The sequence below is a fragment of the Prinia subflava genome, chromosome 7, assembly GCF_021018805.1.
Source record: "Prinia subflava isolate CZ2003 ecotype Zambia chromosome 7, Cam_Psub_1.2, whole genome shotgun sequence".
Taxonomy (NCBI): domain Eukaryota; kingdom Metazoa; phylum Chordata; class Aves; order Passeriformes; family Cisticolidae; genus Prinia; species Prinia subflava.
In genome coordinates, this window is record NC_086253.1 from 27385461 (window position 1) to 27409994 (window position 24534).

A 24534-nucleotide genomic window follows, 5' to 3' on the forward strand; every position below is an offset into this window, starting at 1 on the left:
TGGGATTGAACTCAATGGCTGTGCAGTTCATGCTTTAAATACAAATTGTTTATATTAGTATAGATCAGCAGTACTTTTACAGAATTTTCAAGGTGATTCTTCAGTAGAGGAAGTGAAACGGAAATCTTCCTCTGAAACTGCACCATGTGAAAATTGCAGTCTTTTAAAAACTAAATGAGATCTCTCTCTCTTCTCTTAGCTACTTCACAGCTGCCTGTTGAAATTGAAGCTCTTAAAACTGTCTACAAAACCGGCGAGACCATCGTAGTAACTTGTGTGGTCTTTGACAATGAGGTGGTTAATTTACAGTGGAATTATCCTGGGAAAATGGTAAATATCTCTCTTTTTTTTCCCCTCAATGTTTGTAGTTACATATTAGGCAAGCAAGTGGGGTAATATGTTCTTCACTTATCTGAATGAGGACAGCTAAAGAGAGAAAACTATGTAAGTTCTTTTAATTTTAGGTTACTATAAAAGAAAGCCAGTCCTAAAAGGTAAATTTGCTGTTAGTAACTAAGTAAAGCATGAGAAGAAGGTGAGGTATGGCTGACGAAGGAATTCTGTCTCAGGTCTTGTGCTGCTGCAAAAAAAGAAGTGTTGTGAAAATAGAAAGACCTGGGTATGTTGGATATCTGAGTAGAGCTCTGCTGCTGAAGGCCTGATTCTCTAAAACAGCTCTCAGTCCTCGTTCTTGGGGATAATAAAGGACAATGAAGAATCAAGTCTATAATCTTAAGTGTTCTTCATTATGCAGATGTAAACTGAAATGATTCTCACTGAATTTACTAATAAGAAACATCTAGTTAGAAAATCTTGGAACTTTTGTAGAAGCCTGAATTTTTTCAAACTTCTTTAACATCCTTTTTCAGTGAAAACTTTTATTTAGTGAAACTTGGCTAGGGCCAGTCCCAGGCAATTTCAGAGTATCTGAAAATAAAAAGTCTGGTCGCTGAAGGAATTATGTAATTGAAGTGTACCTAGTTGTTACTCCAAATCCCATCTTTTGTTTAAGTAAGTTAAGAGCCCAAGAAGAAAAATTATTTGAGGAAGTTTTGTTTTGTTTTCTATCTTAAACACCATCATAGTTCTGCTATGCCACCTTTCAAAACTAGCCCCAGCATATTTTTGTACCAGCCCCTCATAATGACATGGTCTGTCATTTTCACCATCCCTTTACTCTCAGGAGTTTTCTCCTTGTCAGTAAATTATTTTTGTTTTGAGAGGAGGCAGAACATAGCATCTATTAACTGGTTACTTTTTGTCTGGTGAAAGGGATAAAAATTAATCTTAATTCATGGGCACTGAGCAAAGGGGACTCAAGTGGCTTTTGCATCTGAGGAAAAGGTAGTGCATAAAGAGTGAATTGCTCTGTCAAGCTGCTCACCCAAATTTTCATAGGTATTTGTTTCTTGAGCTCCCAACCTTCTGTGCCTGCCCCCAAAAGGGTGTATTTTCATAGGCACTGCTTTTCTGTTGTGGCTGAAAAAGGCATCCTTAACTGAGAAAACAAGTCTTCTGCCATACAGGATTTAGATGTTTGCTCTCACTTCAGGGGTATCAAAGATCCTCAATGATGTGCTTTCAGCTCAGTTACTTAAGCAAGGTTTTTTTTCCTTCTCCGAACTACAGAAAGAAAAAGGTCTGATAAAACTTGATGATATCAAGGTCCCATCGCAGAAGCTGGTTTACACCTTGACCATTCCTGAGGCATCAGTGAAAGACACAGGGGATTATGAATGTACTGCTCGGCATGCAACCAAGGAGGTTAAGGAAAATAAGAAAGTAGTCATTACAGTTCATGGTATAGTCTGATTTTAGTGTCCAAAATTATTACCACATTGGAAAACATCATTCTTGAAAAATGTTGCATAGTGTTGTTTACACAAGGCTTTTTCATTTACAGACAAAGGCTTTGTTCACCTGGAGCCTCAGTTTAGCCCTCTGGAAGCTGTCAACCTGCATGAAGTCAAAAACTTTGTTGTGGATGTGCAGGCTTACCCAGCACCAAAAATGTACTGGTTGAAGGATAATGTGACTCTGATTGAAAATCTTACAGAGATTGTTACTAGTTCCAACAGAGTCCAGGAAACGAGGTAAAAAACCTGCTGACCCTTACTTGGCCATGCTGACTTGAGTTCCTCCCCCAGAAACCTGGGCACTGCTCCTGCTCACTCTTTACATCTCAGTTTGTTGCTTCTTCCTGAGTGGCATTTAAAACTAGTTTATTTGTTTTCTATTCTAAAGTGCAACGCCTAATCTACTTCTTACTACCTTTATGACATCAACCTCTTCAAGGCTGCTGAGCAAGAAACCTCTTTGCTCCCTTTAGCATGTCTCCACACCCATAATTTCTGGCTGTTTCCAGTCAAATCAGGTCTTTGTCAGGTCCTTGTCAGGTCCTTACAGAAAGTAACAAAGGCCACTTCTTTCTCAGTTGTATGTTGATAGTTATTTACCACTTGAGTAATGACTTAGTTAAAGACATGCTAGAAATGCTAAATGTCACTGTTAAAATTGCAACACACCCAGATTACAGATTGCACCAAAATTATTTTTTTATGCCTGCTTTAAAAAACCTTGCATTTCTACAGGTTTCAGAGTATTTTAAAATTGATACGGGCCAAGGAGGAAGACAGTGGGTACTATACTTTGGTTGCTGAAAATGAAGATGAGATTAAAAGATACACCTTCTCACTGCTAATACAAGGTAAGCAGCCCCAAAGCCCTGCCCACCAGAACTCATGGCACACAGCAAAGACTTGATCCACTTACACACTGCATTCTCTGGAGCATGGACATATGAAAGGCATGAGCGAGGGTGAGTGGAGGAGTGCGTGCGTGTTCGTCCCTGGGGCTTTTCTAGACTGAACTTGGCTTTCACTTCTGCACTGGCCTTGAGCCAAAAAGAAACTTTATCCACCCAGCTAAGTTATTCCAGCTAGCAGTAGGATGATAACTCATTTAACATGACATGAAGATGTGACACAACTGCAGCACTTCCTTTTCGTTGCTCTAGCCAAGAATCCACTCTGTGCTACAGGAGATAAGCACTTCCTGCTTGGGTCTTTGTCTGTAGCTCTTGCTAAGGTGTTGGCCAAACAACACCTGTCCTGCTTTGAAATTGGAATATGTTTCTTTTTGTAGGCACTGACAAATATTTTAACTAACTCCTGACTCCTTCCCAGTTCCAGCTCTAATCTCAGCCCTCGTGGATGATCACCATGGCTCTGCAGGTGGGCAGACAGTGAGATGCTTGGCAGAGGGGACCCCACTTCCTGACGTGGAATGGCTGGTTTGCAAGGACATTAAAAAGTAAGAGGAATGGATGGTTTCTTACCTGAAATATGACTCGTATCCTCAATTATCTTAACATAACATGTACCATGTTTTCCTCATCAAGAGCCAGTAAGTTTTAGATAATTCTTATTTCTTTTTAGAGGCATGTTGCTTATATATTAAGAGAGGTTGTCAGTGCCCTTCTTTTTACATCCTACAGGACACAAAACAATGCATCAATTCAGGTTTCTCTCATAAAAGCTTTCTGTTCAGTAAGCCTACTCCAAGGATTTCACAGTCCAGGCTTGAGTAAGGATTTTGAGAAGTAGCTGTCCCTCCATTCAGGGAGTATTTTTGTTTTGAAGGAAGAAAGGTGCAGGTTTTTCAGAGATGCAATCTAAAGACCCTTCTGACCCTTAAATATGTTGTTGTCAGAAGAAATTTGCAGAGAAAGGTAATTCTTGTTCTATTCACTCTTATTTATCCATACTTACACCCAACGTCCATTTCCCCCATTATTCTTCTCTGCAGGTGCAGCAATGACACCTCATGGACCCTTTTGACTAACAATATCTCTGATATACACATGGAAGCCCACCTGGATGAGAAAAACATGGTGGAAAGCCAGGTGACCTTCCAGAAGGTAGAAGAAACCCTGGCTGTGCGATGTGTGGCAAGAAACGACCTTGGTGCTGTTACTCGAGAACTGAAGCTTGTGGCTCCCAGTGAGTTTGCTTTGTCCTTCTATGCAATACAACAGCCAGTTTGACCCTGCTCCAACCCACCCCAGTTCAGTCCTACTGGATAAGAATATGATTGTTGTAGATAATAAATTAAAGTGGATTTTCTTTCCACCCCGGTATTTCAGAGGATGAGGCATTTTACAGGTTTTATGCTGCATCTGCTTTTTGCCTATTATGTGGTTCCATAATTCATTTCACTATTTTATCAGTACTGGCTATGGGACATTCTCGACAATCTGCATTTGGTTTTGAAACAAGGTGGCAGAGCAGCTCTGGGATTGGAAAGACTTTATAGTCACCAGCCTCAGGAACTGCTCCTGCCACTTTTGCAGGATACAGGAACTGCAGTGATAGGGGAGGTGGGTGTCTCATGTGTGTGATGTCATGGCTCATGAGAAAAATATGGTCTATCTTTTTACCCCACAGCCTTGAGATCAGAGCTAACGGTGGCTGCTGCTGTCTTAGTGCTGTTAGTGATTGTGATAATTTCACTGATTGTCCTGGTCATCATATGGAAACAGGTATGTAGAAAAGTATTTCAGTTTGGGTACTGAGCCCTGCTGGGTTTTGATCTGCTCTACAGTCAGGTCCAGGACTAATGCTTGGTTTTGCATTCAATGTGCTCTGCAGAAGCCAAGGTATGAGATCAGATGGAGAGTCATTGAGTCTATCAGCCCTGATGGCCACGAGTACATTTATGTCGACCCAATGCAACTGCCTTATGACTCCAGATGGGAATTTCCTCGAGATGGGTTAGTGCTTGGTAAGTTTTCTCTCAAGGACTAGCCTCACCCTTCTTTGGAGAGAAAGGGATTCAATGACCTTTCTGAGGCCTCTGCAGGACTTGCAATGGAAGTTATGGCCACAAAGTCCAGAGTCTCTCTGTCTGTTCTCCTCAGTTCTCCTTCCTGATCCTCTTCTCCATTGGCACCAGCCCTGAGGTCCTTGTGTTAGTGTCTCCTGTGCTTCCATTCCAGCTCTCCTCCACATGCTCTGTGTACAGTGTCCACCCCTACGTGGCTTAGGGGACTCTCTCAGTGTTAAATGCCCTTTTCAACCCTCACTTCTGCTTAGGCATCCACAAGAAGGATGTCAGTAATTCTTATCTGCAAGAAATTTATATACTTATGTGCAGAGGCCAAGAAAATCTGCAACTAATTATATAGTTTTATTAAAAATATTTTAAAAATTATTAATCCATGCCATGCACATATCAGTGCTGAGTAACTGCATTTTATTGTGACTACTGTCCTTATTTCTTCTTCCTTTCCCTTCTGCTTTCTTGCTTTGCTATTCCTCATTGGAATTCATACAGAATTCAGTCATAATTATTTCCTCAAGGCTGGCGCAATCTCTCATTTATATCAATTGAAAGTGTAATGACTATAGAAAATTTTAATGTTCTGTCCAGATAGTGCTTTAAACATACAAGGCTTCTCTCTCGGAGATATCTGTGGACCAAATTGTGTGCAAAACACAGGAGAAGAAGATAAAGTGTGTCTTTTGTTTGATATATTTCAAGAGACATTCTCCCCTGGTGGAGTTCTTCACCATCACAGAGTTAATTCTTGAAAGAAACAAGAGAAAAAATTCTGGTTAAGGAACAATATCCTTTAATTAAATTCACGTTGCTAATTGAAGACTAGTGGAGGATGAATGTTTTATAGAATTATTTATTACGACCCAGACATTAATTATATACCTAAATAGGATTTGTCAGATCTGGGTTGTTAAAGACCACCACTGTGACTTTGTCTCTCTCTGACTCATGAGCACCAGCCTGCTTCAACGCCTTCTTGTTTACAAGCGTATTCAGAATAGTCTGTAGCTTTAAAACCCAGTACTCCATATCCTTTTGGCACTCTGGATTGCACAACTGCTCTGCTTGACATGCTTACCTGCCAGGACTTTTGCCATATTAAATGCTTGCTGGTGAGGGGGGCCCTCTTTTGTTTCTGGGGCTGACAATTCTGGTTTATGTGGATTTTCTCTTATTTAAATGAGAGATGACAGCAAAGCAATTGCACCTTTAGTTTGGGGAGGCTCTGAAGCAGGTTACAAACCCATTTTGGCTCCACCAGATGAGTATTTCCCATCCTAGGTGTGTAAGCCAGCTGGCATTTATTTGTTTTTTCTGGCCAGTAGTGTCTGGAGTGCAGTGCTGTGTTAAACGCCAATTCTGAACATTAGCTGGATGGAGCTTCAATTGATAAATTTGAGCTACACTGCAAATTTCCATTTGCAATCACTGATCCACAGTACATGCAGTGCACTGCTGTTTAAAGGGCTCACAAACCAGTGCAGGTCCAGGAGATGTGTACCAGAGGGAACAATGCAGCAATGCCATGAGCTGCTTGAACACCACTGCCTTCTCCTGGCTCTGCTGACAATTAGTGAGGTCCCAGCAGGACCTGGACCTCCTCATCTGGCTGACAGAGCTGAGAGCAGCGCCTTTTGGGCTGACAAAGCTGAGAGCAGCGCCTTTTGAGGCATGGGGTCCAAGTGCTGCTGCTCAGGATGCCGGGGTGGCTGTACAGAGACAGCAGAATTGCTCTCTTCCCAGCAAGCCACTTATTTGTCCTGGTGACCTTAATAAAATGAAAGGCTGGTCTGACACAGAATCTGACCCATGCCAATTTGAAAAAGGCAAGTTAAGATTCAAGTCACACAACAGTGAGAGATGTGGTACCTAATTTCATGAGTGTAGAAACTGGGTGTTGATTATAAAGCTTGACACTTGTTTGGCTTTTAATATAGGCCAAGAGACTTATGGTTTCATTTGGGGTGGGTTGATTATCCCAGGCCAATTTTAGCAAAAGAAGCATTCAGCTGAGATGGTTTCATCTGGAACAAATTCACACACTTCACCCTTGTGTCCTCTGAGCAGAAAAGCAGCCCCTCTCTGGCAGGCACAGCAGATAAGCTCTGTGGATGGGTACAGAGGTTGAATTAGCTGCTGTTCCTCCACTGGTTTGAGGGGTCTTGGGCTGCTGCTGTGTCTGCACAGTCTCTCTGTGGTGGTGAAGCAGCACTGCTCCTTCAGCAAGCAGATCACAGCAGTGCCTTTTTACTGAAAATAAACTCACGCTATAATTTTGAGCTTCAGCGAAGCAGTCATCAAGAATATGATGGCATTACAGATGTTTCCATTTCTTGGGCAGTTAGCTCCCACCTGGCTCCAAATTTCAAATGCGAAAGACATGGGGCTTGGGCTACATCTGCAGAGAGGGTTGAAAAGGGGAAATAGCAGCGATGGCTCCCTGCCATTCCGGAAGTGCTCTCAATGTCTCCACATGCACCCCAGCCCAGCAGAGGTGATGGAGAGGGAGATGTGTGCCTCGTGCTCAGCTGACAATATGGTTTTGGGGAGGAATTGGCTTGTGAAAACAAGAAGATCAAGGAGCATCAACAAATGCCATCATATTCTGAAGGGTTGCATCCTGCCATATGGCTCCCAGACCTTCGGTCTGAAAAGTTTCAGGGGCCAAATTTTAACCTCAGGTTGTTTGAATTAGTCTGAAATTTAGTGTGAAGCTTTCTCACATCCTGATTGGGAAGGATAACCTTTGGAGCACAGGAATTTTGAAAAGAAATCACACAGCTTCTGTGGGCATGACAAACTATGCTGTCATAATCTTGGAGAGGTTCGCCAGTGTTAACTCAGCTAAGGATTCTTTAACCATTTCGTGTGCTTGTTAATGATGTAGATATTGTTTGGCTGGAAATTTTCTTTCAAAAGCATGGGTACAATAAAAGTGGAGGCAGTAGCTAGAGGATAACAGAAACATATGGCATTGCATGCCAGATAACACCTTCAGAAGTGTAAAAGGTGACAAGTTCAAACTGCAAACGAATGTCAAAGACAAAATGCTTTATATCTCCATAGTAAAAGTCACTAGTTCTTTGTGTGCTCAAAGTTATAAAGTAGCATAAAATCAAAGCGACAGCTTGTCAATCGTGATTATGTTCTGGCATCTGGACCTCATATACAGGTTCGTTCACTAAGCGTTCCCTTGATGAACTTGGTTTATAATGCAGAAGCTATGAAATAAAGTATTTGGGAGTATGTTTGTGCAGGTCATATTTCTCTAAAATCTTAATCTGTACAAAATTCTTCTGGAGACTGTATCCATATTAGAAGACAGGATATATTAATTCCAAATTTTTGTCTAAATTGATTTGTGGGAAGAGTAAAGGGTCTATAAACACTAGCTGTTTCATTACAGCACTTGGAAACTTGCAATACAATTTATCCTAGCAGATGAAACACACGTGTACATGAAACTTCAGAGAAGTTTGCCCTCATGTGTGATCAACATGTATTTCAGCTTCTTGCAGATCTGAAATGGTGCTGCCTGTCTGTTTCTGAATGTGCTGTTGATGTGCTTTAGTCCATTTAACTGCTGGATGTATCCAGTACTATATGATAGACCTAAACTACAGCTGAGGGAGCCAGTTCAGATTTGTAGGTCAGGAACATGCCTGTGTTTTAATCACGTGCTGACTGAGGCAAAGAGGTCAGCTCAAGCCTAGGACAATCCATGATGTGAGAGGATAAAATGAAGATGGCAGAGGGAAGGGATGAATTTGAATGAGCTGCACTTCGAGGTGCAGATGTGCTCTTGATGTTTGCTTGCATACTTTTAAGAATTGTACTTAATGACAGCATTTCATATCTGCTTTTTCTGTTTAAAAACAACAATAATAGCAACAATACCAGTCGTCTGGCTAAGGAATTGTGCCCTTTCCTCTCAATAATCAACTTGTAGAGGAATGGAGACAGGAAAGGAGCTGAATTTCTGTTACTTTCTAAAGTAAATAATGCTTTCCCTTGTGTTCAGGTCGGATTCTTGGTTCAGGTGCATTTGGGAAAGTAGTTGAAGGGACTGCATACGGATTGAGTCGCTCTCAACCGGTGATGAAAGTAGCTGTGAAAATGCTGAAAAGTAAGTTGTTGTGGTTCCATTTCCCAAGCAAAGTAGGGCAGGTTCCCATGGGGTTATTCAAGCATTGCTTGTTATAAATTAATTCTTTGTATCTAAAGTTGAAAATGAATGGTGAAAGGATGGGATTTTAAAATTATATGTTAGATTGTTTTATGGCATTTCAAGCCTGAAGGTACCCAGGCTTTTGAAAACATCCAAAGTTTAGGTTTAGCTGAACAGCTACAATAACTCAACAAATATTGAGAAAGATAAACTATGAGTGCCTGTGAACAAAGAGAGTTATACAACACGGGGAAAAAGGCAGGTCTTGTATAAGAATTATTGAAGATATGAAAAAGGTGACTGCTCTCACTGAGTGGCTAATGTGTTTTTTCTACAGCTACAGCTAGATCCAGTGAAAAGCAGGCACTTATGTCTGAACTGAAGATAATGACACATCTTGGCCCCCACCTGAATATTGTGAATCTGCTTGGAGCTTGTACAAAATCAGGTGGGTTTGGCTGACAAAGTAAGGTTTCCTGTGGGATCATCATTCAGTATTTAACAAGCATATTGATGCCTAAGGGGTTTTAACTTTTTATGTAATCTTCAGGTATTTGTAGCTTTATAGACTGTTAAATGCTTAGGTATAACTTCTAGTACTTTTCCAGCTTTCTTTCCCACAGTGAACAAATGTTTATTGATGTGTTCCTTCAATTTTATCTAGTCTTGCCTGTTAGTTTACTAAGGATGTCTTATTTTGTACCATGTAATCACAGACACAATAAAGGTAGGGTGGGAGATTGGGGGTAGAGCTCCAAGGTGGCAGAACCTGAGGTGGAGGTTAACTAACCAACTGCTCCTCTGATTGGACAATATTGGCTAGATATTCTAATTGCCCTATTTTATAAAACTGTACAAATTTAATTCGGAGCATGGGGGGGTTTGCCATATTGTGTGCCTGAAGGCTTTTATGTTACCATTCTAATGTTGTTTGGAAAAGTTTGTGTTCTATTTCCAGGCATCAACACAGGTTTCAAGTAAAGGATTTACCAATAAATATAAACAAATATAGGTTTTCAGAAAACTTCTTGATATTTGGTAATGATTGCAGTCATAACTTAGCAGATAGAAATGTATTAACTCACAACTCTATTTTCTACTACTTTTGGCATCATTTTGTATTTGTTTCTGTTTTTCAAAAACCCCACTCACCAGTGCATAATTTTGCTTTATTTTAACAGGTCCTATTTACATCATCACTGAATACTGTTTTTATGGTGATTTGGTGAACTACCTGCATAAGAACAGGGACAATTTCCTGAACCAACACCCAGAAAAGCCTAAAAAAGATTTGGATATCTTTGGGATGAACCCTGCTGATGAAAGCAAAAGAAGGTGGGCAAAAAAAAAGAAAAAAGGAAATATGTGACCTGCGACTTAAGGACTTAAGTCATTATTTTACCTTTATTACGTTACTCTGATTCATTGGTTTAAACTCCTCCCTCATTTTTCTCATTAGACTTTTATTTGCCAGGTTTCACAGGTCTGGGAAGGTTTCAACATTATTCAGTCTCCCTGACATGTGTCCTAGATTTGTGTTTCCTGCATGTACACATGCCTACAGTCTGAGGACCCCTGTGGTTTCTCCATAGATATCCTGACATCCCAAAGATTTTTAACAAAAAATCACAGGCCAGTGTTTCTTATGGTTATTATTATAAAAAACAAACAAACAAACAAACAAAACCACATCCTTTTGGCTCTACACATTGAAAACTTTTAAAAGTAAAGTGCATCTACCTGTTTCCTCATTTCCATGCTTGGGGAATTTCCACTGTCTAAAACTCCTTCCTTCAACAACCTGTCAGAGCTTGTTCTCCAAGCTCAAGTCCTCTCCTTTGGAGAGGCTTAGCCAGTCTCAATAGTGTCCTAATGATTAATGTTCATCCCACAACTTTTTCCAGATGATAGCTGAGGAAGTTTGTCATCACTCATTCAGCAATAATGTAATGCCATAAAATGAGGCAGGATTTAAAAGAACAGAGATTCATTAAAGAAATCACTCAGAAAAATAGATCAACTGACTTGGTAGCTGAGTAAAGCCATTTTTTTTATTCGCCTGTGCATGGGTTTGTTCAGCAGAACTGGATTTGATGCAAATTGTCTGGGTGAATAAATTAAATGTATCATTTAGAATACCTTGAGCTAAAAGCCCTAGGTAGTGATACTTGAGTTCAGTGGGATTTTGGGAAATAAGGCATGGTTACATACCTGACTTAGGCAAAAGCTTAAGTTTGAAGTGCTTGTTTGACTACAGTAATTCCCAGCAACATGTCTTAATAAGTGATGGTTATGTTATACACATGATATATGATAATGGTCTTTATATATATATATTCCCTAACAAGAAGCCAGCTGTTGAATTTCACATCAATACAATGGTACACCTGAAGTGAATGGTTAGATATGCATATGCTGGGACAGAGAAGTCATTAGCTGATACATTTGTATTTTTTTCCAATTTCAGCTATGTGATACTATCATTTGAAAACACTGGAGAATACATGGACATGAAACAAGCTGATACCACTCAGTATGTGCCAATGCTGGAAAGGAAGGAGGGCTCCAAATACTCTGATATTCAGAGATCTGTGTATGATCGGCCTGCTTCCTGTAAGAAGAAATCCATGTCAGGTAATGTAGAACTGTCCCTTCTGCAAATACCACTAATACAAATGACTCTTGTGGAAACACTTTTCTTATTTTTGTCCCGTAAATGCACACAAACTGTTTAGCTCTGTTCAGCAAGAGTGTGAGCATAAGCTCACATAAGTTAAAAGCTTGTGGTTGTGTTCTTCCATTCTGCTCTGGGGTAGGAGTGCATGTTGCTGGAGCAGAAGGTGTCCAGTTGTGTATTTGTTTCTGTGCTGAAGCACTGTGTGGCTGTGCTCTGCAAGGGGCTGTAGCCACTCTATGGAAGCAGTGATTTTATCAGTCTTGTAGTTTGAAGGATTTTCAGCAATAGCAATGACCAATAGTAATAGTAGTTTATATTGTACTGTTTCCACTTATATTTCGCATTAACTGACACTTACCAAATGCAGAACACTCCCAAATACTTTCCTGGATTATGTAATGAAGAAAATGAATGCATCTTATTCCCTGTCCCTGTTCTCAGAAACCAAGTATGCTTTTGTTTAAAAACAGACACCAGCACTTCTGCCTCCAGGCCTCAGAAACTGAACAATATCCAGTCCCAGACTGACATGGCAGAGTTATGTACTCATGCTCCAGGACAGTCAGAGAAAATGAATCACTGAATTTTGACTGGTTCTTTTCTGGCATTTTTCATAAAAGAAATAAGAACAGTTGCCATAGAATTAGTGACCCTTTTTGCTGGTATTGGATTAGTCCCAGTGATTACTTCCTGGGAAACAACACTGTTCAGCAAAAGTAAATGGATAAGAATGTGCATGCATGCACAAAACCCTAATGAAGGCATCACTTCTAAAGAAATATTTTTGTACCTCACACTGAATAAACAACCTGTGTGACAGTCCAGTAATGTCCAGTAACACTCTTTTTTCACTTTACTTTTTCCTACTGCTCCCAGGGGAAAAAATTACAGACAGGAGAAAACCCAAACCCATTATTTAATACTGGCTGTTTTTAAAAATGCAATATGTGTCAGTGACTGATGCAGACATTAAAAGTGGTAATAGTTAGTATGAAAAGACTGTTTTGGTCATGGTACTCTGCTAAAATTATCAGCTCAGAATAATGATAGGTAGGGGAAGATGGATGCTACTTTCACACTCCACAGCAAAAACACATTTTTTTTCTTTTTTCAATAGAATCAGAAGTCAAAAACCTTCTTTCAGATGACAGTTCAGAGGGCCTCAGCCTACTGGATTTGCTGAGCTTCACCTACCAGGTTGCACGGGGAATGGAATTCTTGGCTTCTAAAAATGTAAGAAAATAAAAAAGTAAGCAAAATGGAATAAGGTGTAAAAATGTCTTCTGCAGCTATGGTTTTAAATTTACATTTTGAGCATAAGATACAATATAGTATTCCTTTTGGAGATATAGACAGCTTTCTCACTTATCTGGAAATAGAGATCATCATGGTGGGAAAAAAATCAAAGCAGCAGTCACTCATCTTCCCCTGCTGCATCCTGTGATATTGCTGGAGTCAGGGTGCCAGAGATGGTGGAGGATCAAAATAGGGTCTGGGTGAAAGGTCCATGCAGTCACAAACCAGCATGGTCAGAAGCACAGGCATATCCTCAGTACATGATGGGTAGAATGGGAAAGGGTGACGTCACTTTTGCCTCCTTCCCCCTAAAATGCATCTGTGTGAGACCTCGCTGGTCCTGAGGGCTGGTGCTTTCCTGACCCTGTTAGCAGGTGCTTGTTCAGTAGAAGGTCTTGGTAGGACTGTACCTAGAAAGTCAGCCCTTTTGTAAGGGCAGTGGCAGTCATAGAAAAAGCATGAACAACTTCATTTTTTCTCCATACAGTGTGTGCACCGTGACTTGGCCGCCCGTAATGTCCTCCTGGCTCAAGGAAAAATTGTGAAGATCTGTGACTTTGGGCTGGCTAGAGACATCATGCATGATTCCAACTATGTCTCCAAGGGCAGTGTACGTACTTAATCTCTAAAGCTCTGCTATAACTGAAATGAAAATTGTCAGTTTTAAATGCTAGTTCATGTTCTTGCTGTTCAGTGTTGGTTACACTAATTGACCATTGGGATGAATGCTCCTCAGAACAATTTATCTTCAGATCATTAATTCCTGTAACTTTTCTAGCTCTGTTTTAAAGCCAAAAAGTACACATTTATTACTTTACAATCTGATAGTTTTAAATGGTAGGTTTTGTGACTGGTTAAATTATTAAGGAACTGTCAAGCAATGACATATCAGACCTAGTTCAGCAGTGCCAGAATTTGCATCATACCCTGAATCATTTGCTAGTAATGAAATAAATACAATTATGGTTTAACTAGTTTTTGTGGGGAGCAACAAGTAGCATTGCTTATAATCCTGGTACCTCTGTGTTAAACTGAATTTAAAATAAATACTAGCAAGGTTAACGCAACTTTTCATATAGACAGATGTTATTCCTGGCTATCAAACAACAATTGCAATGGTAAGCATTTATTTAATGACTCACCTGTGTGTTTGGGCTTTCTTTCTTTTTACTACAGACTTTCCTCCCAGTAAAATGGATGGCACCTGAAAGTATTTTTGACAACCTGTACACAACATTAAGTGATGTCTGGTCTTATGGCATTCTGCTGTGGGAAATATTTTCTCTTGGTATGTGAATATTTTCCTATGTGTAGTGATTTTTTTCAATTCAAACTGTTCTACATGAAGTATTTAATATTCTGTATATAAAAATAAATGTGTGAAATCCATTGTTAGTTGTTCTCCTGTATGGGATTTCAGGTTCCAGTGTTAGGTATGAAGTGAAATACTCTCCCAAAGTTCTCTTTAGTTCTGGTATGGCTTTTTTGGGGGGAATTTTGTTTCTGGATTGTTTGTTTGGTTTTGCAATATGCTTTTTTTTCTGTAGAACTAAATGAACTGTGTGAAATTTTTTTGTGTAAAAAGTATTGGTGTGCCACAACAGGATTGATTTTGTGTCTAATATGAGAAGGAACATGTTTCTCCCCTGCAAGGGGGTGCCTGGGGCTGCAGCCCAGCTCAGCAGATGCTTTGGAATTCTCTTCATACACGTTTCAAAAGAGCCTGTCTGAGTCCCATTACAGAATGAAAATAAATGTCAATCTTCTGGGACACTGATTTCTCATTTCCAGGTCAACACTGTTCACACAGTTGGTTTATGGCAGCGTAAAGTGGTTATGACAATATACAGCAGTTACAGACAATGTACAGTTCCCAGCTGGGAACAGGCTGGCTCTCTCCTCAGCCTCATTAATTAGCCTCCTGGACGGGTGGATGGCTCTCTTCAGCAAGCATGCATTGCCCAGATTTACTGCCAGCAGAATTAATCATGCCTGTGTGCTATCTGCGGCTGCCCCACGGCAACCCCAAGCCTAATGTTATTTGCTAGAAAAAGTTGTCACATAACTGCTTCTCAGAAAACAACAGTTGCACCACTATTTATGGTATTGATTCCTGTAATCTGTGGGCATCATAGGATCCTGTAAATAGCCATCCCCTGATATCCCTGGAAGGCATTGGGCAGCTAAGGAACTGAAGCACTACACTTCACTGCTCTACCTGTAAAGAAAGTCCTGAAGCTCAGTTTTAGGTGAACATCCTGCTTTTGAAAGGGCAGAGGTTTCTGAAGCAATATTATAGTATGCCTCCTCCAAAGCTGTTCCTTTTTGGAAAGCAAAACATATCCTCAGCAGTGTTTGTTAAGAAGGTCAATTTTACCATCTTACTACCATGCTGACTTCAGTTTGAATTACCCTTTAACACAGTAACAACTGAGCATGAGTGCAATGATGTCTCTGTGCTGCAGCCCCAAATTATCAGTTAACCCTGTCAGCTTGGGCCAAGTCCAAACTTTTTGACAACCCATGCACGTGCCATGTTAGCTGTTGTCTAAAGCCAGCTGGGACGAGTGGGCAATGGAGGGGACTTACACCAAGGCTTTGTCCTTGCACTCAGGATGAGATGTGTTACTCAGGCCGTGTCACTCTCAGCTGCCCTACAGGTTCCAAAGGCAATAACACCAGACAGAGCAAGTATCCAGGCTAAGTTCTCGCAGAAAGGCAGTGGCAGGGCAGAGTCATGGCCTCAGCCATGCCAGATGCAGGCTGATGACCTGATACAGGTACAGGTCTGTCTCCAATACATTCTATAAACACTAAAGATATTTTTTCCTAACTAGTACCTACTTCAATCTTTCCTAGCCAGGGTTTCACGTTAGGGCTTAATGTCATGAAGACAATAGCTCTGATGTGAAATGCTGGCTATGAAAGAATCATTCTAATGTCATGTTAAATTATAGTGTTAACACTTCATGATGTGAACAGGAAGACAGTATTGGGAACTCTGCATGCAATACTTTTGCTTTTCTTTTATCTGCAGGTGGCACACCATATCCCGGCATGATGGTTGATTCTACTTTCTACAATAAGATCAAGAGTGGATACCGAATGGCCAAACCCGATCATGCTACCAATGAAGTGTATGTGTGCATTTGGCTTTTCCACACCTGCCCAGTCTCCAGAGAATTTTGGCTTTAGTTTTTGTTTGATAAGTTATGTTCCTCTACCAGCTGGTTAAACTGATTTCCCTCTTATCTGCAGGTATGAGATAATGGTGAAGTGCTGGAACAGTGAACCGGAGAAAAGACCTTCTTTCTACCATTTGAGTGAAATTGTGGAGAGCTTGTTGCCTGGAGAGTACAAAAAGGTTTGCTCTTTGTAATTTTCTCTTTGTTTTCTGTATACTGCTTCAGAGGGAATTATAAGCATTGTTCCAGCCATGAGAGCCATGAGCACTGAACTGGCACATTCTAAACTATGAGAATTATGTGATTAGCACGGGGACATTGCATATTCAGTTTCCTCATTCAAGCTTGCTGAGAGAAGCAGTTCTGCAGTATTAAGTGGGAAGCAGAACTTTTCATGTCTAATTAAATCCTAACAACTCAATTTTTCTACTGGAGAAGTAGTTCTATATATTTTCATGGGATTTTGTAGGCTGTGAAATAATTCTATAAAAGGGACTTCTTGGCCCATGTGTATAATCTCCCTGTCTCCTTTGGGCCCTGACACCAACAAGTTTTCCCCTCATACTTCTGATAGCTCTGGACAAATTGTGCCTGCCCCATCATTCAGTGTTTCATTTTTCCCACCTACCTTATCCCTATCCTTCTTTCACATCTGTTTATCTGCTTTGTGCTGCCACAAAGCTTTGCTCCTGCATCATCTAAAACTTACATGCCACTTCTCCCTTCAAAGCAATTGAAGATTCTGGAATTCTTATTATATTACTTATATTACTTCTCTATTCGGTGTTGCTGGCTCATAGGGCAGAATATTTGCTAGGCCCATCTGAAGAAAGGCAGCCTTAGTGAATAGCATCTAATGAGGGGGTTGAAATGAATATTTTCAGAGCTATGAGAAGATTCATCTGGACTTCCTGAAAAGTGATCACCCAGCTGTCACACGGATGAGAGGGGACTGTGACAATGCTTACATTGGTGTAACCTACAAGAATGAAGACAAGCTAAGGGACAGGGAGAGTGGATTTGATGAGCAGAGGCTGAGTGCTGACAGTGGATACATCATTCCCCTGCCTGACATTGACCCTGTTTCTGAAGATGAGCTCGGCAAAAGAAACAGACACAGGTAGGTGCAGTTTACAAACCCCTTAGCCCATAGTCACCCTTTGGGGTCATGCTTGGCAAAGTCCATTTACACTTTCCAGCATCATTCTCTGCAAATGGTTTCCTTAGCTCTGTTAAAACTACTTTTTGGAGGAGTCACATATAAATACGATAGTATGACTGGCCACAGTGTTTTCAATGGGAAAAAATTAATTTTGCTTGTTTTGTGGTTGCCAGGGTAAGGTTACTGCTGGTAGGGTGCTTCTGTGTGTTTTTGGAATTCCTTTAACAGCTTGGTCAAGTCACAGTGGTTGTATGGTGGATCTGTGTGCACATTTTGCAACACATGTAGCTTCATGTGAAATCTCAAAGGATTGATTTGTTTGTATGAGACAAATTCAAAAAAAAAAGGGAGAAGCTATTGATAACATCTTCTGTGGTATAGTTTTCTATGAAAGCAGAGTGTCCAGAACTTTTTACTTCTCTCTTGTCAATTTGCGTGACCAGTGCCACTACAACACAACTCTGTGTGACCCTATTTGTAAATGGTGCAGGTTTAATTCAGCACCTAATTCATAGTATATGGATCCAGCAACCTAGAAATGTCTTTTTTTCTTTTGGTATGTGTCGTGGTTGGGGGGGGAGGTGAATTTTTCCAGGGGGATGTAGGCAGTCCAATCAGTAATCAGCTTTTCTGCTAGCACCTGGATTAGTCACTCAGAGGTTTAGACACGCCTCTGAGGACACAAAGAGTTAAAAGCAGGAGTCTAAGAGGTTCGGTCTCTTTTGGGTTCCGGTTTCAGCAGTGGAAACATCTGCTCTCCCCTGCTCAGCTCTGGGCTGAGTGGGGGAGGGGGAAGCCACGTGGCCAGGCTCAGGACAACCACACGGTGGAACTAAAGTAAGCTGGGGCCCGGGGGGGAGAAGAGAATGGACAGGACTGGAACTGAGCTGCCCCGTCCAGGATGGAGGGGTGGAAAACTGTGGAAGTGCCTTCTGTGTGTTCTCACCCCCCTCCTTCCCCCCAAACTCCGGGAGAAGGTGCCCAGCCACGTGGGGGTTTGCGGAGCCTGGGAGTGCCTCAGCCTGCACCCTGCCGAGAAGAAACTGTTAACCCTTGCTTGGCAGAAAGAAACTTTTTCTTAGACATTGATTCTCATTGACTGATGGATTCGGAGAGAGGGAAGCGGCCTGAGACTGAGATGATAAAGCATGATTAGAAGGAACTCGATGGAAGAATGAGAGGAGTAGCTTTTTGAGCCGGACTTTTCTTGCATAATGTCAGCCATAGACTGAACTTGAGTCTCTTTTGAACATAAACTGCATTTTTGGGTGGATGCAGCTGCCCTTGCTTTTGCTACAGTGACTGGCACTTGGAAGAGTGGAGCGAGCAGAGAAAAGAGGGGGAGGGTGAGGTGGTGCCCTCTGCCCTCATGGCAGACCTGCTCCTGGAACCCTGGCCCCTGGGTAAAAAGGGGGAGAGCTCAGCATGCAGCATCCTTAAAAAGCCCTGTATGTAGTTTTGGCCTATGAGACAGCGGTGAGAGCGCTGAACATAGGAAAAAAGAGAGTGTCACCCTGGCAGACTTTCTCTGGGCGGTGCCACGGGTGACATGGGAACACATAAGGAGTAGACCTGTGTGTTCTGGAGAACAGTCTGTGGTGCGAGAGAGACTTCTCTCTCCCTTGCTGAATTGAAGATTAGTTTGTTTTTGAGTGGTGATTGTTTGATCTAAAACCCAAAAGTTGGTCTGTGAAGAGTGATGGGTGGGGAGGTAGAAACTGGGAGAAGAGATGTTCTAAGAAGTTTTTTATTTCTGTCTCTGTGTGTGTTTAAGAGTATTTCTGTTCCTGTTCTTATGTAATTAATAAAGTTTTGGTAGGTTTTTTTTTTGTTTTCAAGATTTAAGCCTGCTCTGCTCTGTTCCTGATCACATCCCACAGGAGTTGTTAGAGAAAAAACATATATTCATGAGTGCACTAACATCTGGCCAGTGCTAACCCATGACAGTATGTTTTTGTTCTTTATTCGAGCAAGGGAAGAAAGAAGTCCCTAAAATCCTATCAAAATTAAGACATATTAACTCTCCCTGTTATTCTTGTCTTACTGTCTGTTATTGCTATTTCATTTTCACCTGACTCCCCCAGATTTACCTAAGTGAATTATTGTCACAGTAGTGTCATAAAACTATTTCTCCAACAAGTGTCTGGCTGAGAGTGCTTGGAGGAACATAAAAACCACTTGCTCCTTTGAATTTCAAGGTGGTTCACTACTTTTGATATACAAGATATGTCATGTTCTAAGAAACTGGTGGCCATAGTCACCTAAGATTGCACTGTGGGTCAGAAAGCATTCAGTTCTGCTAGAGACTGGAGCATTTACCCAGCCACAGTCACCAGGTACCTTATCTCTGAGATATTTGTCTCTTCCAGTTCACAGACATCTGAAGAAAGTGCCATTGAAACCGGCTCCAGCAGCTCTACCTTCGTCAAGAGAGAGGACGAGAACATTGAGGACATTGACATGATGGACGACATTGGGATCGACTCCTCAGACCTGGTGGAGGACAGCTTCCTGTAGCCCCACAGACACCTGCCAGCTCTGCACACAGGGAACCTGCCCGGGTGGTCTACAGACTTCTGCTCCACACAGAAAACCACTTTATTGCAACGTCAAGGATGTGAAGAGGAGGTGGATTTGTAGAAAAGAACTCCCAGAAATGGGCAGAGGAATCAGCCCGAGTATAAATGAAAGAGATATGTTGAAGATGGATTTTTTTAGTGTTGCTTCTTGCAGTACTTCAGTAGCATCTCAGTGTTGTTTGCCGTTCCAACTGGTAGGAGGACTAAGGGAAAGGCCACAAACAGACCAGTTTTATGTTTCAAGGGCATTCATATGACTTTGATGGATCAATTTTCCACTGCAGCAATACTTCATCATTGTAATTATGTAAATAACTGTCTACTCAAGGATCTTTTGAGGTGCACATTGAACATATGCCATGGATTTCAGAAGAGGTCATTCATGAATTTTGTGTATTCCTCCCTCAAGCTCAGTGTCAGATGCTGTTGAACTATCATGTGAATTGAAGAACATGCAAAAAACACTTTTGGACTAAAAAGGTCTAAAACCACCAGGGACTGACCGGTACTATAAAACATGTTACTTTCTACCATTAATGCAAGTAAAGGGGAATAATAATGAAAATAATAATAATAATTAAAAGTCAGTCTACAATAGGTGTTAGAACCTAGTAAGTCTTTATTAACTATAGAAGGTAGCTGTTTTCAAGATAATACTACTACTGTTTTCAGTAACACTAAATGTATATTTTACAATCCATTGTCCTTCAGTAAAAGCACAGTATCAAAACACTTTTTCAAGTGCAGGGGAGAAATTTCCAGCCCAAAAATTTTTATGAAACAATTCCTTTTTTATTTGGTCTACATGGAATGGTATTTGTTCTGGTTAGCTAAAACTACTTCAACATGGAGAAAAAATTAAGATTTTTTTTTCTTTTAATGAGCTGAGCAGCTTTTTCTAATCAGATATACTAGAAGCAATTACTTTTCCTCTGCTTAAGTAAGGTTCTAAAAATATAAATTAAAAAAAAAGCCAGATTTCCAAGATGCTGGAGAATGGAAGATTATGATAAACCACCAATAATACCCCATTATTAACGTTTCATGGGTACTCAAAAGAAATCTGATCCTGAGGTTAGCTGTGAAGAATTGATTTGATGTTTGAATTGTTCAAGGAATAAAGACATTTCTCCTAGCCTGAAACATGAGTTCAAATAAGCAGAAATAAATATGAAAAAAAATTGTCTTAGTTTTCAAGCTTAAACAGGAGCAGAAAAGTCTACTATGTTTGCAGACAGTAACTACAAAAGGGAAATGCTTCTAGGAGTGTTTTTTGGAAGAAGGTGCATGAAAATGAACCTGCTCTCAGCCTGCAATTGTTGGTTTTTGACACCACTTATATGAACAAAGTATTATGATTACTGCTATCACTGTACAATGTGTTATTGAGATATGATGCTTTGGAAGACTTACATGTGAAAAAAAGTACATCACTGCCAAGGGTCCCATCCTTTCTGGTACTCAACTTTCAGACTTTGCCTTAATTTGGTGCAAGGAGCACCCCATAGGATCTGCCCAGCCTCTGTTACAACATAACCAATGCAAATGTAGTGCAAACTCATTCCTGTGTTGCAGTATTTCCCCAGGAAGTGTGAAAGAGTGACTGGCAGAACCTGCTGCCATGTTAAACAACAGTTTACCTTCAAATGGCCCTACAAAAGCTCCGTATGACCCCTTGACTTCACTTGTGGACATTTACAGATCAAATAAAAGCCAATGCAATATGGGCAGTGTTACATGTGGGAAGCTGCACAGGCAAGTAATTCTGGGTCTGGGTTTCAAGCTGTCACCTTGCTGAGGCCATGCACAAGATCACAGCAAACATGAAAACAGGGCCTGAAGCCAGCCCCCACATTTTCAACCCTGATGGAAGCTGACAATCAGAAGGAATGGTGTAATCTCTACTTCGTGCATTCGACAGATCAAGAACAAGCGTCTTCCTGGGACCATGCTTTTGCCAAACATGTCACTGAGCTCTGTATGGGGACAACTGCGAAACAAAGACTGTTGATGTAGCCAGGACAGATGAGATGGTGTGAAATCTCCCTTCAGTTACAAACTATGAATTGAGAAAACACAAATTGTCTATGGATATCCCAGATATCTGAATGGCCACTTGAGATGACATGTGCCTTAATTTGCATGTGTAGTCTTTACAGCTACACATTCAAATCAGGCAAGCATTTTCACCTGCATTTTTGCACATGGCCTAGTGCTCTTCAGGGTTTGAAAATCAGCCCCAGTATGTTTTATTAAATCATTTACTGGAATCTAAGGATATTTTCATGCAGATTTGCCTTCCCCTCACCAGCCTCATTCTGTATCTCACAGTGTATCTCAGGCTAGACTCAGACGGTGAACCAGAGCTGGCACACAGAAATGTTAACTCTCCATCTTGTCATGAGTACTGTGCAGATCAACTGCATCCGTGTCAGGGGTCTAGCCAAACCCAGCTCACCACACAAGCTGGCCTGGAAACTGGAATGAGAAGGAGAGGAAGAGAGAGGATTTACTTGAGAGGGAGAAGTTTGAGAGGATCAATTGTTTAGTTTCACAATATTATCATTATTACAGACTTTTTTTTTTATGGCTTACTTTTTGAGAAGTCACTGGAAGAAATATTCCCAAACCTTTTGCTACAGTAACTGTATAACGACAATCAGTGTTATCCTATGAAATGCAGCTTTTGATTTGGAATGGCCAACCAATTCCTTACAGCACGGTCTGCAACTTGTACAAAATGGTCCTATTACATGATGAAGGACGTGAGATATGATGATGTTATACATCAATATGTATATAAGTATTTTTATATAGACTTCTAGAATACCGCCAAAACATTTATGACAGCTATATCACTGCCTTTGTTTATATGTTTTTTACTGTGATATATTCCACAGGCACGTTAACTGTTGCACTTTGAATGTCCAAAAGCTATATTTTAGAATAATAAAAAAGGAAGTGTTTCCAAAATGATGGCTGTTGTGAAATGTTTGAAAAAGGGCAAAGTGATGGTAGGCACAAAATGTATTTCAAAAATGCCCCTGTTGATATTTTGTCTTTGAAAAAAATCTTGTAAATTAAGATCTCTATATTTCAATAAATGATATATAATTTAAGGATATGTGAGGGGTCTATACTCACTTATTGAAAGATGGTTATAAAGAATCAATCTTGCTCAGGGATTCTTTTCTCTCAAGAAGTTTCTGAGTTCTCTGCAAAGCCATCAGGCAGTAATGACAAGCATTTCTCCAAGGCCTTCCAGTGGGCACAGTGAGGAAGTGCTGGCAGCAAATGACTGAGATACCAAGTGACATTTGAGGGGAGTCATATCATCCACCAAAGCACAGCAGGTACAGTGCTGCAGCACTGGGTGGGTGAGTGGGTGGGCACTAGGCTCCCTGCACAAGGTAAAAGCCTTGGCCCTGGCACCTTGAGTGCTGGGGGTTTGATGCCTCTGCTCTGCACACACTCAGGAAAGGCCCCTGCCACAGGGCTTTTTGAACTTGTGCTGAACTCGCCTCCTTTGTGAATCAAACCAGATTGTTAGTATGGTTCTGTGCTCCCACAGTAATCAGTTTTACACAGTTTTATGTCAGTTTTGCATCAGTTTTAACTGAATATGAATTTGAGAATATTTGCAAGATTTCCACCTGAAATCAGGGTTAAACTTGGCAGCCGCACTTCCTGCACAAAAGCCTGTCTTGGTTTTCCAAGGCAGGCAAGACTGGCCGTGGGAATGCCCTGTTCATGGGTAAGTCAGCAAATTTCTGTCCTTGGGGTAGTCACTGTTCTTGCTGGGAACTTGCTGGATGATGAACTCTCCCTCTAACATCTCCCCCCTCTCACTCAAATGGGGTGCAGCATCCTGGGCCCTTGTCTTAGATAAGAGTTACAGTAGGTTGTCTCTCCTTTGTGTGTCCTTGCTGAAAGGAGTCTTTATCCTGTAACACTGCACAGACACATGCCCCTTCCTGTCACCACAGGGAGACAGGAAAGAGTCCTGGAAGTGCTTATGCCCTTACATCCTGCTCAGCTGTGCACCTGCTCTTCTGGAAGCTCAGCAGCTGTGTGAGACACAAGGACTAATGGACTCATTATTTCTGCCGTGTGGGGTAAAGGATGGGGGTACTGAAATCTCTCTCTGTGCAAGAGCCTGGGTACAGAGCATTCTCCCTAGCACAGGGCATGGCTGTGAGTGCCTGTGAGCATATCTGTCCCTGCTGGGGAACATGGATAGTGAATTTCTCACCTCTTGCTGAAGTAGGCCCATTTTGGGCAAAATTCTAGCCCCTTGCTCCACCAGACTGGGGGTCCAACATGAGTTCCACGCATCATCTTCCTCCCTGTCTCAAAGCCTCAGCAAGTATTTGGCTGGAAATGTGCTGAGGACATGCAATGGCACATGGCAGAGGCAATCTGCCCAGGAAAGAGGAGCTGTGAGAGAGCAGCACTGTGCCAGGAGCAGAGAAGGGCAGCCTTCTGGCCAGGAGGATAAGAAGAGAATGGCTTTAGGTTATGCAGGTTAAAAGATCTTTTGCTAAGCTTCTGTATTGCTATGAGTGGTGCAACAAGCAGCAGGTTCATGAGGCAGAAAGCCACCTTGAGATGATCCCCATGCCTCCAGG

The 24534-nt window shown here is 41.2% G+C and overlaps 1 protein-coding gene across 2 annotated transcripts in view; it reads left to right on the plus strand.

The window, feature by feature from the left end:
• The window catches only part of PDGFRA (platelet derived growth factor receptor alpha), a 36099-nt gene extending 13074 nt beyond the window's left edge, over positions 1-23025 (plus strand). For both annotated transcript variants that reach the window (XM_063401930.1, XM_063401931.1), the window contains exons 5-23: positions 200-330; positions 1630-1801; positions 1904-2093; positions 2592-2707; positions 3186-3312; positions 3808-4001; positions 4446-4540; positions 4650-4782; positions 8861-8965; positions 9345-9455; positions 10189-10342; positions 11475-11641; positions 12802-12917; positions 13468-13590; positions 14157-14268; positions 16018-16117; positions 16239-16344; positions 17050-17285; positions 19697-23025. In XM_063401930.1, coding sequence (XP_063258000.1) covers positions 200-330; positions 1630-1801; positions 1904-2093; positions 2592-2707; positions 3186-3312; positions 3808-4001; positions 4446-4540; positions 4650-4782; positions 8861-8965; positions 9345-9455; positions 10189-10342; positions 11475-11641; positions 12802-12917; positions 13468-13590; positions 14157-14268; positions 16018-16117; positions 16239-16344; positions 17050-17285; positions 19697-19844 — 2636 coding nt within the window. In that variant the 3' untranslated portion in view covers positions 19845-23025. The remainder of the gene's footprint in view (positions 1-199; positions 331-1629; positions 1802-1903; positions 2094-2591; positions 2708-3185; positions 3313-3807; positions 4002-4445; positions 4541-4649; positions 4783-8860; positions 8966-9344; positions 9456-10188; positions 10343-11474; positions 11642-12801; positions 12918-13467; positions 13591-14156; positions 14269-16017; positions 16118-16238; positions 16345-17049; positions 17286-19696) is intronic.
• Positions 23026-24534: the final 1509 nt, after the last annotated feature.